Below are 18,158 nucleotides of genomic sequence, written 5' to 3'. Positions count from 1 at the left end.
GTGCGCTTGCGGCATTCTGAAAAGTTGAGATGTTTTTACATTTTGCTGTATCTAAAACGTATCGAACCGAACCGAACCGAACCGTGACATCAGTGTATCGTATCGAACCGAACCGTGAATTTTGTGAACCGTTACACCCCTAATATATATATATATATATATATATATATATGTGTGTGTGTGTGTGTGTGTGTTAACATAGTAACTTTGACCCTCAAGTCAATGAACTGTAATCGCAAGCCCTAAATTCTAATTTAAACTTGTATTTTGGTAGTAAATTTGATAAAATAGGTCACTGCAGACGTTCAAGGATGTTTAAAAATGCGTCATCAATGCTTAATGTTTCCATGGCAACATCTTTCAACCAACCACTGCTCATATTTTATATTCATATTTTATGTACCTTTACAAAAGCAGAGGATATCCCCACAAAACAAAGACATCAAATGTCTATCTATCATCTTCTCTCCCCAGAGTTCTTTCATATCATCTATCTATTATATCAGTTATTTTCTTCTCATGGCCTGGTGTAAATTCCCTCGAAATATGTTTTGGTGATAAAACAATGAACTCTGATGAAGTTGTGATGTTCCTGTACCTTGAGGCTGGCGTTAGAGCGCTGATGACTGAGGTTATTGAATCTCCAGCCCTCCGTCCCAGGAGTCTCGGCTCTGCTCTGGATGTCAGGCGTCAGTGAAGAGCCACCGCCGGACATGGGGAAGACTCCCAAAGACTTGGGACGCTCTTTCCTGTTTAATGTTAGCGGCGAAAGGTTGTGGGTTCGATTCCCAGGGAACACGTGTTAGGTAAAAAATGTCAGCCCTGAATGCACTGTAAGTCACTAAATATAAAAGCATCTGCTAAATGCATACATTTATTTAATTTATTTATTTAATTTAATGAGAAAAGGATCGAAACTAATGTATCATGTATTAACATAAATGTGGAATTCAATCGATCTTTGTTCTGATGTAATTTAAGTTTACATAACAATCATGAAAACTTGAAACAACTACCTGATGGTGTCTGGTGTTTTTTTTAGCACAGATAATAGGATCAAGTTGATCTTACCGAACTCGGCCAAGTGTCCCGGTGTCAGAGGTATCTCCTCCCGTCTGCTGCATCCGGATCCGCTCCACATGCTCCATGTAGTTGTGGATCATCTGAAGAACAAATGAACAAAAAGTAGGCATATTAATTGCCCTTAAAGAGTTGCAGGTAGTCTGTAATGCTCACCAAGGCTGCATTTAATTAATAAAGTAAAAACATTAATATTGTGAACTCTTATTAAAATAACTTCTATTTCATATAATTCCTGGGAACCCAAGCTGCCTATTAGCATCATTACTCCAGTCTTCAGAGTCACATGATCGTTCAGAAAAATTAATCTAATCTGCTGATTTGGTGATCAAAAACATTTATTATCATTTGCTCTCTTTCTTACCTCTGTGTGGCGCAGGTGAAGGGAATTATACTCGCGCTTCAGTTCAGCCTCTCGCTCCTCTAATCGACTTACTGAGAAAAGAGGAGTAAGAAATATATTAAATAAATCCGGAAAGATTAACTTGTTCAACAGTACAAGAGTAATTTGCAAAGACTTTAGTGATGTCTTCTTATAATGTCTAAATAAACTGCTTTTAAAAACTTTGAAAGGCAATATTTTGGCTTTTTTTTGCATGCAAAATGTTAGTCTGCGATGTCTTGTAAACACAAAGTACAAGCTTGGAACAAGGGCCTTGAGATAAATGAGGACAGAGAAACGAGGCTAATTATCACAGCCATTGTCGTAACAGGTTAGAAAACTCCCAAATGACCGATGACGACCCCAAGTTCACTGTACAGCTCTCAAAAACCATGCGAGCCAGCCTCCCTCTGGCCAGATTTAAATCTAGTTTGATCAGGCAAAGCTGATGCTTTCAGTGAGGCCTTTACAAATACTTGCAGTTCTGTAGAGAGAATATCCACAGAGGATATTAAACAGGCTTGATTTAAGAGGTGGCACAAAGACGTAATCCACTTTTAGCTGTCAGGTTTAAATCTAAGCCTGCAGCAGATCTGCCCAATGTGTCCCACAATCACACCGGCTAATTCACTTTGTACAGACTTCATTTCAGCACCATGATTTCTAGTAGAACTGATATCCATTTCAAATCTCAGAAAAGGCTTTGCTGGAAACGCACTATTAATTAGTTGCAGAATTAATTCATTAGTGTCAGACATCCATAATTAGCACGTTTTGGTGCTTGACTAATATCATTATCACCCACTGGCCTATTCCAGCACACACGCAGTCTGAAATGACTCTGGTTTAGATTTACTTTCCAGCGAGAGAACACAATTAATGCTATTCAGGGCCACAGAAAACACTGCATTTAATAAGAATTAAGAGATAAATCACATGAACAAAACTCCCTAACTCAAAGTCAGAATACTACAAGCAAATTCTGTTTTTGATTCTTTTGGAAAAGATGCAATGCATCACTAAATTTGGTCACAACTTTCATTTGGCTATTCTGATGTGATTCATAATTTTTTTCTAAAATACGGAGAGGAGAGTTTCTGTATGCATGTGATCTGGAAAGAAAATTACTGCTTTTTAAAGTTACATTAATAAAGGTTGTTGTACTTTTTTAAGTTGTTGTACGTACTGTTTTAAACCGTGCATGCACAAACACACTCAGCTACTGTTACCTGTACACAGTAAATGACTCTTCAAAAAGGGGTAGTTCAACCCAAATATTTGCTGAAAATGTACTCCCCTTCAGGCTTCCATGTTTCTTCATCAGAACCGATTTGGAGAAATGTAGCATTACATCACTTGCTCACCAATGAAGTGAATGGGTGCCGTCAGAATGAGAGTTCAGACAGCTGATAACAACATCACAATAATCCACAGCACTATAGTACATGTAAACATCGCTCAATATGTGCATATTTCTCTCCCAATTCAGAGTCTTTTTTATTATGGAATGCATAAAATAACAGATTAAAGCTTAAATGACAAATTCATTTATAAAACTAGCTTTTTACTTCTTAAGATAATATTTTTTTGACTGGAGAGGTGTGGAGTTACTTGTGCATTATGGTGATGTGTTTGTCAGCTGTTTGGACTCTCATTCTGACGGCACCCATTCACTGCAGGTGAGCAAGTGATGTAATGCTAAATTTCTCCAAATCTGTTCTGATGAACAAACAAACTCATTTACATCTAGGGTGGCCTGAAGATGAGTACATTCTCAGCAAATGTTCATTTTTGGGTGACCGGTTCCTTTAGATTAAAGGTGCTGTATGTAGGATTGACACTGAGTGGTTGATTTAGGTATTGCAGTCCAAATTCAAAATATTGGAGAGGGTTTTTTCACACGGCCCCTCCTCCTCAGACTTGACACATGCAGGTTGCCAGATTGATGACACAAACAGAAACTAGTGCACTTGACAGTGAATTTTAAATGAGGTGTGCTGTGTAAACTGGGTAAACTGGCAGGTTTCATAAACCAAAACAAAGATCGACATTCAGGCCTGGAACACACAAAGTAGAATAACTAACTGTAACATTGTTTTTCAAATAAACAAGTATGTTAGCATGTTTCTTAAATGGTGTCTTATAGTATTTTTATGCTTTAGTAGAGTCAAAAACATCCAGTACCTTTAATGAACAAATGTAAATGGAGATATGAGCTACACTAGTGGACTATGCACAGAAACCATTACAGCAGGTTTTACATTCATATCCATGCCAGAAGCAAATTAGACTATGATTTTGAATTAATCTGTTGAATGCTGACACAAATGCATAGCAATATACCTTGAAAATCATATCTGTGTAAGATAACTAGCACCCAACTACTTCACTTTAATGGAAATCTGCACAGAACTATGGACATTAGCTATTTTATACTAAAACAGAAGGACTTCAAGAGCAGATGCATGGACATATTACATGTAGAAGACATATGTGAAGGTTTAAAATACTGTCAGATCATGGAAGTGTCAGATTGAATGAGAAGAGGGAATAAATCAGGCGATTCTTACTCTGGTCTGCATAGTTCTTGATCTTCAGCTCCAGCTGACGGGAATGTGATGAAAGGCTTTCCAGATGGGTCTGCAGATCCTTCTTCTCTTGCTCTTGGGAATCTTCCAATTCAATGAACTTCTGCTCACAGAAAACACAAAGAACAAATTAAATATTGCAGAATACATTTATTTTTCAAATAACAAACAGGCCTTAAAGGATTTTGTTTTGTTACATCATTAAAATCAACGGTAAGTGGTATTTGTCATTTAAAGGAAGGGGACATTTTCAGTCTTCAAGGATGAGTCATCAATATTTCTGGTCTTGTGTGTGTCTGCTAAAATGAACTTTAGTAAGCTAGCATAATGATTATACACTAAACAGACTAAAAGCTACAAAACTTCAAGCGGAAAAGGCACTTAAGGATTTCTGCAAATTAGTAGAATGCATCAAAAATAGGATCAGGAATAGTTTAAATGTGAAGTCACATTATCTTCAGTTTTATGGATATTTCAGCACTTCATGCCTTTTTATGAGCTGAGGACCAAAATTAAAATGTCAAATCTATTAAAACTCACACAAACAAGGCAGAAAAGTTCTAAGGATTCATTTTATTAAACTACATCCAACATGTGCAAATAATAAAAACAATAATCTATTATGTGAAATATGGATACATGGTTGACCAAAGTGGCTGATGCTTTTTCAAAAGCTGATGCTGAAATATATAAAGTACAGAAGTTGATATAATGACTGCAGATAAATGACTGAATGACAACAAATTTACAACATTGTTTAACGTACGAAAATGTGCTTAACAATTAAGTGTAAAAATTCACTAACCAAATTCAAAACCTCGAGGTCAGCAACATTTTTTTTTTTGTTAGTGAAAGAAGTTTGCTTATCTATGCTACATTTATTTGATCAAAAACACAATAATTTTCAGCATCATTACTCCAGTCTTCGGTGTCGTATGATCCTTCAGAAATCTTTCTAACATGCTGATTTGCTGCTTACAGTAAATTAATAGAAAGTTCAAACAAACAGCATTTATTTGAAATAGAAATCTTTTGTAATTTTATAAATGCATTTCCTGTCACTTTTGATCAATTTAATGCATATTTGCGGCATAAAAATAGGAATTGCTTTCAAAAACTCTTACTGACCACAAACTTTTGAGTGGCACAGTGTAAGAAAATGGCAAAAGGTGCATCATCTATTGACAAAACTGTAAGTTTCTCAAGCAAAACACTGTGTGAATCCAGCAAGAGTTTTTATAGCTGGTCGCAGGAAAAGACCCCTTGACCTGAGAGTCATATTTTGAGGCATTTTCCCCAATTGGAATCTCTCTCCTGCAAATCCCAAAAGAACACATGCTCCGTCTCGGGAGTACAGGGGTCTCCCGGAGAGCCTGGTGCAGTGTGAGTATCTTACAAAGGGGAGCTGTTTCAGTGTCACTTCAGGTTCCTGTCACACTGGCACGAAAAAACTCATTCAGTGGCCCCCTGAGCGCAGAGATCAACAAACATAAGGTTCAAGTCACATTCAATTCCCCTTCATTTTCAGTGACACACAAAGCTCTCACAAACACAGTTTTAGTTGCAAAGTTTAAGACAAGACATACACTACAATGACATGATAATATATACAGTTTCTGTTATCTGAGTAAATATTCTGTAAAACATGGGGTCATGTCATCTTAAGTCAATAAACTGTACTATATATATCTGCATTATATCAGACACTGTTCTCTCTAGATATCAAAAATATCATCATCATCCATGGAAAAACTCAAATTAAATCAATTCACTAAATTCAATTGAATTATCAAGGAATGACAGTATACAGGTCCTTCTCAAAAAATTTTCATATTGTGAAAAAGTTCATTATTTTCCATAATGTAATGATAAAATTTAAACTTTCATATATTGTAGATTCATTGCACACCAACTGAAATATTTCAGGTCTTTAATTGTTTTAATACTGATGATTTGGGCATACAGCTCATGAAAACCCAAAATTCTCAATCTCAAAAAATTAGCATATCATGAAAAGGTTCTCTAAACGAGCTATTAACCTAATCATCTGAATCAACTAATTAACTCTAAACACCTGAAAAAGATTCCTGAGGCTTTTAAAAACTCCCAGCCTGGTTCATTACTCAAAACCGCAATCATGGGTAAGACTGCCGACATGACTGACACCCTCAAGCGAGAGGGTAAGACACAGAAAGACATTTCTGAACGAATAGGCTGTTCCCAGAGTGCTGTATCAAGGCACCTCAGTGGGAAGTCTGTGGGAAGGAAAAAGTTTGGCAAAAATGCTGCACAACGAGAAGAGGTGACCGGACCCTGAGGAAGATTGTGGAGAAGGACCGATTCTAGACCTTGGGGGACCTGCGGAAGCTTAATTTTTTTCTTAAAGAAAATTATAAGTGATAAAATAAATGTGTAAGTTCAATTATTAAAATAGCTAAAACTAAAATATAAATTAAAATAAAAGCTGAATAGAAATGTTTAAAAAGCTAATAAAAATTACAAAATCACAAAGCACCAAAAACACTAAAATTTTTATACAAATTAAAATGAAAACTACAAATATAAAGCTAATGTAACATATGAAATAAATATTTTAATAGAAAAACTACACTGGTTTGAGATAACATAATAGTTCAATGTGTTATTTTAACAATTATTACAGTGTAAAAATTTACCACATTATTCCTGAAACCCGATTAAGATCCCACATGGTCTTAAAGGTTTCTCTAGTATACCAGTGAACTGAGACATGAGAGAAAGTTCAGTGTTTTCAGCACAACTGAATATTGATCTGAGCCTTCTGTCACTCTGCTGTTGGTAGTGCAGTCTGTCGGTCATAATGAGATGCATCCAGATCCTGTATCAGTACACTCACGGATTAATGCAGCTCATAGCTCAGACATATTGCTCATAATCCCAGTTAACTGTTGCTGTGTCAGGAACACATAAAGCCATTGGGCAGCCTTAATCTGTCCAAATTCAGGCTAACACACGTTGAGAAGAGAACTTTACAATGTAGTATACTCTTATTTCCAAAACAGATTAGAGTCACATTTACTCACACACTTCAACTGTGAAAGGTTCATAACTTAAAACTAATGACACACCCAATACTATTTCAACAGTTTAATGTGGAAAAAGTCACCTAAAAAAGCAGTGCACATGTGTTTCTGTTCATGATGACAGACTATTACATCAGTCAAACCCATGCCATATATGGACTACTTGGACTAAATTACACTCACTGAACATTCTGTCACATGAGATGGGGTAAGAGGTCAAAGCGAATCCTATTTTTAGCTTATTAGCCTAAAATTAATGGAATAGCGCAATTCATGGTCAACAAATGTTGTGATCATTAAAATACTGCCATTTTTAGAAATGAATAAGCTTGTGACAGCCTGGCTAATTTGAAAACACGCAGACACCAAAATGATAAGTATAATAATGGGATGTTTTTAAATCCACATACAAAACCACTGCTTAAAACTATAAGACTTTTGAATCAAAACCTACAGCTAGCCAACAAACAAAAAACTATATTCTAAGAACACTCTGCTAATGTTCTGAAAACTTTATTTCTGGATGGTCTCTGAATGTTTGAAATGTCCAGTTTTTAATAAAATAAAAAAACTTCTTGGTTATGCAAACATTTCATTTTATAATTTAGCTAACTTTATGGGGACATTACCTCACACAGGTAACTTAAAGTGATAGAAGAACATCAAACTAAAATGTTTCCTAAAAAGCGTTCTATGAAAAACTTATAAAATAACGTTTTTGTGCTAATGTTATTAAATAGCAGATAACTTTGAACGAACATTCTATTAGCGTTCTCAGAACGTTCTGAAACAGGTAAAAAAACGGATGAGCATCCAACTGAAATGTTTCGGAAAATACTTTTTATGAACAACGAATAAATAACGCCCTTGTGTCAATGTTTTCACAACATAATTAGACCAGATAACTTGAACATTCTGGAAAAGTACGTTTGTTCATAACATTGGCAGAACACTGTGACAACTTGCCCCGGTCTCTCCTCCCGTATGACACAGAGGAAAGCATCTGTCTCTGTAGCATGCATGTTGTTCTGTAGTTACATGCTGTTTGCTTGCTTGTTTACGTTGTTTTCGATCTCTGGTCTTTACTTACGAGCAAGCAAACAACATGACTGCGCCAGTTCTATTAAACGAAATGTCTGTACATTAAGTTCTAGCCATCAGCACGGACCAGACAGACCCTCAGAGGGCATAATAATGACCCGAAGCACCTTAATGCATATTTATATCTTCATTCACTTGAGGTCCAACTAAGGCTGATTCACCCTCAAAGGTCAGAACTGGCTAAACAAGGCATGACAAAACCATGATGATGATGGTGGTGGTGGTGATACGTGGCGGCTGCAGCTGTGATGATGCTGCAAGAAAACAAAGATGCCAGGCTCCCGGTGATGATGTTTGGCGCTAACTTCAGCCTCCTCGTGCACTCACCTCCTCGGCGTGTTTCCTGAGCGCTTTCTCGCGCTCGTACTGAGTGACCAACTGCTCGTTGTCCTCCTTGAGGAGCTCCAGGTCCACCTCGTGCTCCTGATTCTCGGCGAACACCGAGTCGAGGTTCTCCAGCACCGCCACGACCAGCGGCATCAGCTCCTTCACCACGTCCTCGTCGTATTTGCAGATGAGCCTCTCGAACTCGCGGTAGATGGAGTTGGCCAGGCCCGAGACCCGCTCCGACATGATCGCCGACGTGCCCGGATCGTCCTGGTACACAACTCCGTCATCCAGCTCCATATTGCTTCCTCTCCAGAGAGACTGTCCTAGATCTGACGTTAAACCTCCGCTATTTCACACCAACGTGTCTCGGTTTATATCTGAAGAATGATAGCTGTATTCCCGTTATGTTCTGTTCTCCAAAACACGGCCACAATGGCCCCACGGAAGTCCAGAGTCCCTCCCTGGACCCGGCCGATGTATTACGTGGAGTATGTTTTTTTTCTTTTTTCTTCCCGCGGTCGCATACAACAGCTGAGCTGTTGACTAGACAATCGCGCGCTGACGTCACGCTCGGTACCGTGAGACATGATAGGGCAAAACCTGTCCCACAACATTACCTGACATTATATTATTTTACTTTTTTTTGTTTGTTTGTTTCATATATAATGTTATATATAATAGCACAGATCCCACTTTGGAATGAATCAATTAATAATTGATAATAATGAATTAAGAACTAGACAAAATGGCAAGATACGAATTATGGGGATTAATATTCAGTCCACAAAGGAACTACAAGTTAATTAAAAAAATAGTAATAAATAGTCGCATAAAAAAATTGCGTCATGTTGCGTCAAAATTGCGTCAGGTTGCCTCAAGTGGCAATACAGTGGGGGAATATATATTTGATCCACTACTGAATTTTTAAGTTTACCTACTTACAAAGAAATGAAGGGTCTGTGATTTTTATGGTAGGTTTATTTTAATGTTTAGAGACCAAAAAAATACAGGGAAAAGAAAAACATTATATAAAAGGTTAGGAATTGATTCGCATTTTACATTACATACATTTACATTTATTCATTTAGCAGACGCTTTTATCCAAAGCGACTTACAGATGAAGACAGTGGAAGCAATCAAAAACAACAAAAAGAGCAATGATATATAAGTGCTATAACAAGTCTCAGTTAGGTTAACACAGTACACGTAGCATGGGATTTTAACTAATATAATAAATAAAAAGAAAACGGATAGAATAAAAAAATAAAAGAATAGAGCAAGCTAGTTAGAGGTCTTTACACATACACACACACATACATATACAATTGCATAATAAATGAAAAGAAAATAGAATACAAAAAGATTAGAAAGGTAGTTAGATTTTTTAAAAGAATAGAATTAGAATAGTGAGTGTTAAACTTAGAGGGTCAAATAAAGATGGAAGAAATGGGTTTTAAGCCGATTCTTGAAGATAGCTAAGGACTCAGCTGCTCGGATTGAGTTGGGGAGTTCATTCCACCAGAAGGGAACATTTAATTTAAAAGTCCGTAAAAGTGACTTTGTGCTTCTTTGGGATGGCACAATCAAGCGACGTTCACTTACAGAACGCAAGCTTCTAGAGGGCACATAAGTCTGAAGTAACGAATTTAGGTAAATGGGTGCAGAGCCAGTGGTAGTTTTGTAGGCAAACATCAATGCCTTGAATTTTATGCGAGCAGCTATCGGAAGCCAGTGCAAATTGATAAACAGAGGTGTGACATGTATTCTTTTTGGCTCATTAAAAATTAATCTTGCTGCCGCGTTCTGAATTAATTGTAAAGGTTTGATAGAACTGGCTGGAAGACCTGCCAAGAGGGCATTGCAATAGTCCAGCCTGGACAGAACAAGAGCTTGAACAAGGAGTTGTGCAGCATGTTCCGAAAGAAAGGGCTTGATCTTCTTGATGTTGAATAAAGCAAATCTGCAGGATCGGACAGTTTTATCAATGTGGTCTGAGAAAGTCAGCTGATCATCAATCATAACTCCAAGGCTTCTAGCTGTTTTTGAAGGAGTTTTGGTTGATGTGCCTAACTTGATGGTGAAATTGTGATGAAACGATGGGTTTGCTGGAATCACAAGCAGTTCTGTCTTGGCAAGGTTGAGTTGAAGGTGATGGTCCATCATCCAGGAAGAAATGTCAGTTAGACAAGCTGAGATGCGAATAGCTACCGTCGGATCATCAGGATGGAATGAGATTTAGAGTTGAGTGTCATCAGCATAGCAGTGGTATGAAAAGCCATGTTTCTGAATGACAGAACCTAATGATGCCATGTAGACAGAGAAGAGAAGTGGTCCAAGAACTGAGCCCTGAGGCACCCCAGTAGTTAGATGTTGAGACTTGGACACCTCACCTCTCCAAGATACTTTGAAGGACCTATCTGATAGGTAAGACTCAAACCATTGAAGTGTTGTTCCTGAGATGCCTTTCGCCAGTAGCGTTGATAGGAGGATCTGGTGGTTAACCGCGTCAAAAGCAGCGGACAGATCAAGCAAGATAAGTACTGAAGATTTGGATTCTGCTCTTGCCAGTCTTAGAGCTTCAACAACTGAGAGCAAGGCCGTCTCAGTTAAATGTCCACTTCTGAAGCCAGATTGGTTGCTGTCAAGGAGATTGTTGTGTGTGAGAAATGTAGAGACTTGTTTGAACACAGCTTGTTCAAGTGTTTTTGCAATAAATGGAAGAAGGGAAACTGGTCTGTAGTTCTCTAAAAGAGATGGGTTGAGGTTGGGTTTCTTAAGTAGTGGAGTTATACGTGCCTGTCTAAATGATGAGGGAAAAACACCAGTGTGGAGGGAAGTGTTGATGATGTGAGTGAGTGCAGGTACAACTTCAGGAGAAATGGCTTGAAGGAGATGAGATGGAATTGGATCAAGCGGGCAAGTTGTAGGGTGATTAGAAAGGATGAGTTCTGACACTTCTGCCTCAGAGAGTGAAGAGAAGGATGTAAATGAGTGTAAGTTTGCTGGTGATATGAGCTTGACTGATTGTGGTGTGGAAAATTGTGCACTAATGGGTTTAATTTTAGTGTGAAATAAGTATTTGATCGCCAAGCAAGAAACCCTTGTTGACAAGCACACAGGTAAGATGTTTTTTGTAGTTGATCGCAGGTTTGCACACATCTCAGGAGGGATTTTGATCCACTCCTCTGTACAGATCATCTCTAAATCCTTAAGGTTTCTTGGCTGTCATTTGGCAACTCAAAGTTTCAGCTCCCTCCACAGATTTTTTTACAGGATTGAGGTCTGGAGACTGGCTAGACCACTCGATGACCTTAATGTGCTGCTTCTTGAGCTACTCCTTTGATGCCTTGGTGGTATGTTTCGGATCATTCTCATGCTGGAACACCCATCCATGACCCATCTCCAGTGTTCTGGCTGAGGAAAGGAGGTTCTCATCCAATATTTTACATGCCCCATTCAATGGCCCCTCAATGCAGTGAGGTCGTCCTGTACCCTTAGCAGAAAAACAGCCCCAAAACATAATGTATCCACCTCAATGCTTAACTGTAGGGATGGTATTCTTGGGGACATAGTCAGCATTTATCTCCCCCCAACATGGCAAGTCGAGTTAATGCCAAAGAGCTAAATTTTGGTCTCATCTGACCACAGACCTTTCTCCTAAGCCAATGTCTACCAATGTTTTGCTTCGTAACTGTTGTCCCAACTGCCTTAAGATCATTAACAAGCTCCTCCCGTGTATTTCTGGGCTGAGCTGACATTAGTTCTTAAAGTGACAGGACTAATCTGTGTTCCACAGGGGCACATGACCTGTCTGTGGGAGCAAAAAATCGTTCTGGTTGGCTGGGGATCAAATACTTATTTCACTCACTAAAATGCAAATCAATTTCTGACCTTTATATAATGTTTTCAATGGATTTTTTGCTTAGTATTCAGTCTCTAGCTGTTAAAATAATCCTACTATAAAAATTACAAAATCAGCAGAGGATCAAATAAATATCTTCCCCACTTTAAGCTGGAATAAGTAAACTTTGTTTAATAGAGCAAGAGCATCTAACCTTACATTACGTTGCAGACTTACATTACTTGAGTTGTGAAAAGGCTATAGTGTCTTCTGAACGGTTGTGAGTTTCATAAAGCACATTAGAATGGTAGACATCACTTTATAATGGTTTGTGGCATTTTCTCATGACAGTTTATATTTAAATGTAACTCATTATAGGCAAGTGTCAGTTACTGGTGGCACGTTTCATTTTTTTATTTTTATTTTTATTTAATAATTTCAAATGATACACCTGAACTGTCAAATATGTGCAAAAAAAAGAGCGTATTTATGTATTTTAATGCATTGTACAAAGCAGGCTACTGAAAATAAAATTACAATGAAAAATACACATTAAGAGGCATTAGACACATTTTGAACTCAATATTTGTTTCAAATGAACTGTGATGTAATAAATCGTATGCTTGACCACAACATACTGTTAATTAATTCAATATCATTCTGCCATTAAATGGGTTATGCAATCTACCATCTTTCATTCAAATTTAATATAGATTATATGATAAATGTACAAATATATATTTTTTTAAATTTAAAAATATGTTTTTTAAGAATTTAAACTTATGTAATATGCTGCTCCACAGCATGTTCAACATTTATTCATAATTATTCATGCAGTTTATATGACCTTAATTATTCAAAGTCATGGAAAAAGTGGAATAAAAGGAATAACACACAGATCATGTTCCTTAAAATATTTATTGAAGACATGTAAAAACTAGAAAAATAACTGTAAACCCTACAGCAATGCCTGGAGAGGGGAAAACATTGGGGGTGTTGAACTTAAAGAAAACAAGTTGTTGTCCATGTATAAAAAAAAAAAAAATCTACACTACAAAACTCACTCCAAAATGTGCTTTGACAGAATCCACATCACTAGATTTAATGATCTTACCATACATTACTGCATTTCAACAAGCTGATGTTTGCAGGTAATAACTGAATATTACAGCAAGGTTGTTTAAATATCACATATCATTGATAAATGTTGACATCCTAAAAAAAATACGAGTCACACAAAGAGAACTGTGCTAAATGAAACACGCTCTTATTTACAGTTGACTCGTTGCTATGGGGGAATCAGCAAGAATGGTTGAGTACATAAACTAAAATACAAATAAGGCATTTATGTAGATAAAAAAAAAAATGAAAAGGGCTTTCTTTTTGAGCACAATTTTCATTGGTGGCAAAACTGTTCATTGAAACAAAGTATGATTTTACCACATGTACAAATGTGGGGAAATAAAAAAAGGGATATAATCATTTGAATTCATGAACACACATTTCATGAATCCCCCCTCCCCCCTTAAATCAGGAAAGAACCACAAACTTATTCGACACTGGGAACTATTTTATAATCATGGACAAATTTACAATTATGCATTTAACTGTTAATGTGTACAATACACTGTTCAATATTTCAATACAGCTTGCATATAGAAAAGTGTTTTTTTTCTTCTTTTTCTTTTCAATGGCAATAAAAAAGTATTGCAAGATGCTAAAGACAGAAGAAAAGTTTGCAAAAACGTCCTCGTTTCTGTAAGGGGGTGGTTGGCATCCAGGCGGAGAGAAATAAAACAGTGATTGAACTGGCGTTATGCGGTCTTTGTCTTGGGCATCTTGCGGTGGCATCATTGGCTTGTGCCCCTCTAGAAGTCTGATGGAGACACAGCTCTCTGTTCTTTGGCACTTAAGCTGGTAGACTCAGCTTCTTTCCTTTCAGCACTGTGGAGCAGACGAAAGAAAGTCAGAAAAATTAAGCAGGAAGATGATTTTTTTTCTTCTTCTATTAAAACATGCCAAATCCTAAAAACGGAGGCCAAACAAGTGCTAATACTTTAATTAATACATGCATTACTGTTGAGGGATACACATAGGTACCTTTCCTAAAGTAATAGTTCACCTTAAAATGAAAATTAGACATTTACATCACTTCCTCACAAATGAAGTTGAATGGGTGCCATCAAAACAACTGGTTAAAACATCACGATAATCCACATGACTCCAGTCCAGTAATAAATGTATTATAAAGTGAAAAGCTGCATGTTTGTAAAAAAAAAAAAAAATTATTAATGCGTTTCAACTTTTAACTGTTAAGTCTGGTCAAAATATGGAAACTGCAATCCATAACTCTTCCTCAGTTGTAAATGTCCATAACCTATTGTTCTCTCAAAATATAGGAGCACACACTGTTTGGGACCATTTTTGCATGTATTGCATTGCTGCTTGATCTATGCATATTTCTCTTCTGATTCAGACAAGACAACTGACAACTTTTTTTACTGGAGAAAGCAATATTATGGATTTGTTTCTTACAAATATGCAAATTAACTGTTGAACTGGAGTCATGTGGATTACATTATTGTGATGCTTTTATCAGCTATTGGGAAACTCATTTAGACGGCACCCATTCACTGTGCGTTTCAAGAAAAATCACACTGACTTTAAGACTTTAACTTCAGGACCACACAAAGTAGATGTCGCTCATACCCACAATCCTTAAAAAGGTTAAAACTCACCCTTTGTGATGTAAAGGTAGAAGAAGTCACAATAGAGGATAGTCTGGACCACCCCAGCCACGATGGCAATCATGTCAAAGAAGCCCTCGAAGTAGAACCTCCAGATCCAGTTGAAGAGGTAGAGGGCACGGTAGACCCCCAGACAGAACAGATAGTGGGTAGTGATGGTCTCCGCCTCACCGGTCTTGCTGATCATAAACAGCTGAGGCAGGATGGCCACAGACTCAAGGTAGATGGAAAAGGTCCACAGAATCTGATAAGAAATGAAAAATTCATACAGGTTTGAAACTAAAAATAAATAATGAGAGAATTTTCATTTTTAAACAAACCGTCTCTTTTAAACTTAATTTACAACAAACTGTAATTTGCTTATTTCAGTATCTATTAATTGCAACTAATTGCTCTTATTCATTTTTAAATACACTTTATTTGTGTGTGTGTATATGTATATTTCTCTTTCTGTGTATAGTGTTTGGAATTATTATGATTGTCGTTACTTGCAGATGTCTTATAAAGGTCCAAATCAAAACTGACGAGAATAACATTTATGATGGTCGAATGCCCAACTGTGCCGTGAAGACTCCAATACTCACCTCCAAAGGAGAGAAGTCGTGGTTGACCAGAAAGGCAAGACCTCCCACAGGAACCACAAGAAACTCAATTCTGAAAGTGTCATGGTTTCCATCATAAGTTGCCCTGAACTTTGCATAGATCAGGTAGACTGTGGCATACGCACATCCGACGTAAATTATCTGTTTTCACAGAACAGAAACAAAGAAACTGTTTGACTACAAGTGGTCAGAGGACATATAAACCCATTTACGCCGATGTGGCAAAACATTGATTGTGCGATCGCTGATATCTAAGATTGAAAAATCCATTGATGTGTGCATGTAAGAGTTCATTCTATGCCTTTACCTTCATGCAAGTGTTGTACAGAGAAATGAAGGATGTCAGGAGATCCAGGTACCGAGTGGTGAACACCAAGGCAAAGAGTATCTGGCTCTTCCCAGAGATACCTGAGGGCAGAAATATTTGCACTCAGACAACTGCAACTTACAAGTAAACAAGAGAACACAGCAGCAGAATATCAAACTCATAAACGGTGCAAAAGAGTTGAATCTAGGTCCTCTAGATCTTTGTAAATCAAAAGTCTGATGTCAATGTATCTAGTCTACCCAGATGACCCACACACAACTACATGCACTGCCACGTCAAACCAAGGAATGCAGTGCATTTTAGGAACGTATGGCAAATAAAAGGAGAACGAATTTAAAACGAATAACTTCAAGCATAAGAAAAAAATACCTTTTAACTATTATTAAACTGTAGTTAGTAACTAGGCCACAAGTTTCACATATTTCAGTCACTCAGAACAAGCCTGTGATGTTTGATACCCTTTGAATCAGTATGCAAAACATTAACGATCACAACATGTTAAAAACATACTGATCGGTCCATTTAAACATAACTTTCATTGTCAATTTCAACAAAAACCGAGCCTTCAACAGCTTTCAAGTCAAGCTAACCGACTAGCTTGAAGGCTACACGAACTGCACTTCATGTTATGCTTCATGCTTGAATTATAAACTCACAAGACTTTTCCGACAGCTCAACCCAGTCTAAAGTCTCCTCTATCATTCGTAAATACACATATTGAGAACGACACGTATGAGGAAAGTGTGTTCTCGTGCGAGTTTAACGTTAGCTCACCTGCGCAGGACCTGGTCTTCCAGATCTTGAGCAGCAGGATGATGATGGCAGCCAGATGAGACAGGTCTCCGGTCAGCCTGAAGATGTTCATGATGTCTTTCTCTCTCTGGCTGGGTTTAGTGGTGTGAAAGAAAGCTCGGGGCGAGTGCGATATCTGTGAACCGGCTCAATGCCGCTCTCCTCCAGAGCATTCCTCCACGAAATATGGCGAACGAGGGGCGACGTGGCCGCTGGACGTGACGTGGCCAACTGAAACCACTATGAATTCTGGGAATAGTAGTTCATGCGACTCTGGCCGTGCCCACTGAGGCTCCTTACAAACATAAAAAAATGCTAATCAAAATAATATTATATAGTTTTTTTTAATAGATAGATGAACTTTGTTTTCCTCTTCAACATCGCATTTCTTCTATTTAGCACAGGTCAACAGAAACTGGATTGTTTTAGTCTAGACTAGAGGATGCATTTTTAAAGCTATCGTAACTTCTTATACATCGTAAAAACTGTTGTGAAATAAATAAAGTTTCACATTTAAATCAATGTTTGTTTTAGTTTTTTTTTTTTTTTTTTTTTTTTTGCAATTTCTAATAAAGACTTTCACTACCAGCTTGATTTGAAAAGCCACTTATGGAAATACACACTGTAGAACCAGGACCTGATCATCAGCTCTTTTTGTCAGAAGCAGACTCTGGGGTTCATAACCGTGCAGCAGCTCTGCTGGATGTGGGCGCAGGCAATCGGATAGGGAACCATTTTAAAAGTCTCAGGTAAGAACTAGCAGAAGATTCAGCACAACCTTAGACCATCATAATTTACACGTTTCAGGATGTTCTTGCTTTAAAAAAGTCAACTCTATCATTAAATTTGCAGACGACACCACAGTGATTGACCATACACACACACCATTCACACATACTCCTCCCCCTCTCATAACTACATCTGACTGATTTATTTATTTACAACAAGCAAAAAACTGTGCACTCTACTTGCACTACTGTTTGTTCATTCAGGAACACTAAGTAATCCATTTGCACACTTTGCAAATATTTTCTATACTGTACTGTCCATTGCAATAGTGTAAATGATGTTCATATGTTCATAGTTTCTGCCTATCATGTATATACACTTTTATATAATCCATCTGTATAGTATGTTCATAGTGCACCTATCTGTATATCATACAGATAGTATTTAAAATCTGTGAATTATGTCCATAATAAATATCTGTATAGTTATTGTACATACTGTAGCCCTTGTATATTCTGTAGTCACTGCTTATTGCACTTCTGAGATGCTAACAGCATTCCGTTGCCTTGTGCCTTA

At 37.4% G+C, this 18,158-nt stretch overlaps 2 protein-coding genes across 4 annotated transcripts in view; both read right to left on the bottom strand.

The window, feature by feature from the left end:
• Window positions 1-9,135, bottom strand: part of LOC127953876 (C-Jun-amino-terminal kinase-interacting protein 4-like) — a 35,657-nt gene extending 26,522 nt beyond the window's left edge. For 2 of the 3 annotated variants that reach the window (XM_052553230.1, XM_052553232.1), the window contains exons 1-5: window positions 8,541-9,135; window positions 4,033-4,153; window positions 1,445-1,515; window positions 1,072-1,163; window positions 599-749 (exon numbers count right to left, since the gene is read on the bottom strand). In XM_052553230.1, coding sequence (XP_052409190.1) covers window positions 599-749; window positions 1,072-1,163; window positions 1,445-1,515; window positions 4,033-4,153; window positions 8,541-8,840 — 735 coding nt within the window. In that variant the 5' untranslated portion in view covers window positions 8,841-9,135. The remainder of the gene's footprint in view (window positions 1-598; window positions 750-1,071; window positions 1,164-1,444; window positions 1,516-4,032; window positions 4,154-8,540) is intronic. The other variant, XM_052553233.1, reaches the window with a different exon arrangement.
• A 4,148-nt stretch (window positions 9,136-13,283) lies between these two features.
• Window positions 13,284-17,129, bottom strand: kdelr2a (KDEL endoplasmic reticulum protein retention receptor 2a). Its single transcript, XM_052553284.1, has 5 exons — window positions 16,836-17,129; window positions 16,041-16,141; window positions 15,716-15,874; window positions 15,123-15,375; window positions 13,284-14,328 (listed from the first exon to the last, which is right to left on the bottom strand). The coding sequence occupies exons 1-5, from the start codon at window positions 16,924-16,926 to the stop codon at window positions 14,294-14,296; spliced, it is 639 nt and encodes a 212-aa protein (XP_052409244.1). The 5' UTR covers window positions 16,927-17,129; the 3' UTR covers window positions 13,284-14,293.
• Window positions 17,130-18,158: the final 1,029 nt, after the last annotated feature.

The sequence above is a fragment of the Carassius gibelio genome, chromosome B3 (assembly GCF_023724105.1).
Source record: "Carassius gibelio isolate Cgi1373 ecotype wild population from Czech Republic chromosome B3, carGib1.2-hapl.c, whole genome shotgun sequence".
In the NCBI taxonomy this organism is placed as follows: Eukaryota; Metazoa; Chordata; class Actinopteri; order Cypriniformes; family Cyprinidae; genus Carassius; species Carassius gibelio.
Note: the sequence above shows the minus strand (reverse complement) of the source record. Positions and strands in the feature narration are given on the sequence as shown.

Coding starts and splice junctions, on each gene's coding strand:
- kdelr2a (XM_052553284.1), bottom strand. CDS start 16,926: ATGAACATCTTCAGGCTGACCGGAGACCTGTCTCATCTGGCTGCCATC. Junction 15,875..16,040: donor TGTACAACACTTGCATGAAG/GTAAAGGCATAG, acceptor CTGTGAAAACAG/ATAATTTACGTCGGATGTGC. Junction 14,329..15,122: donor CTACCTTTACATCACAAAGG/GTGAGTTTTAAC, acceptor TCTGCTCCACAG/TGCTGAAAGGAAAGAAGCTG.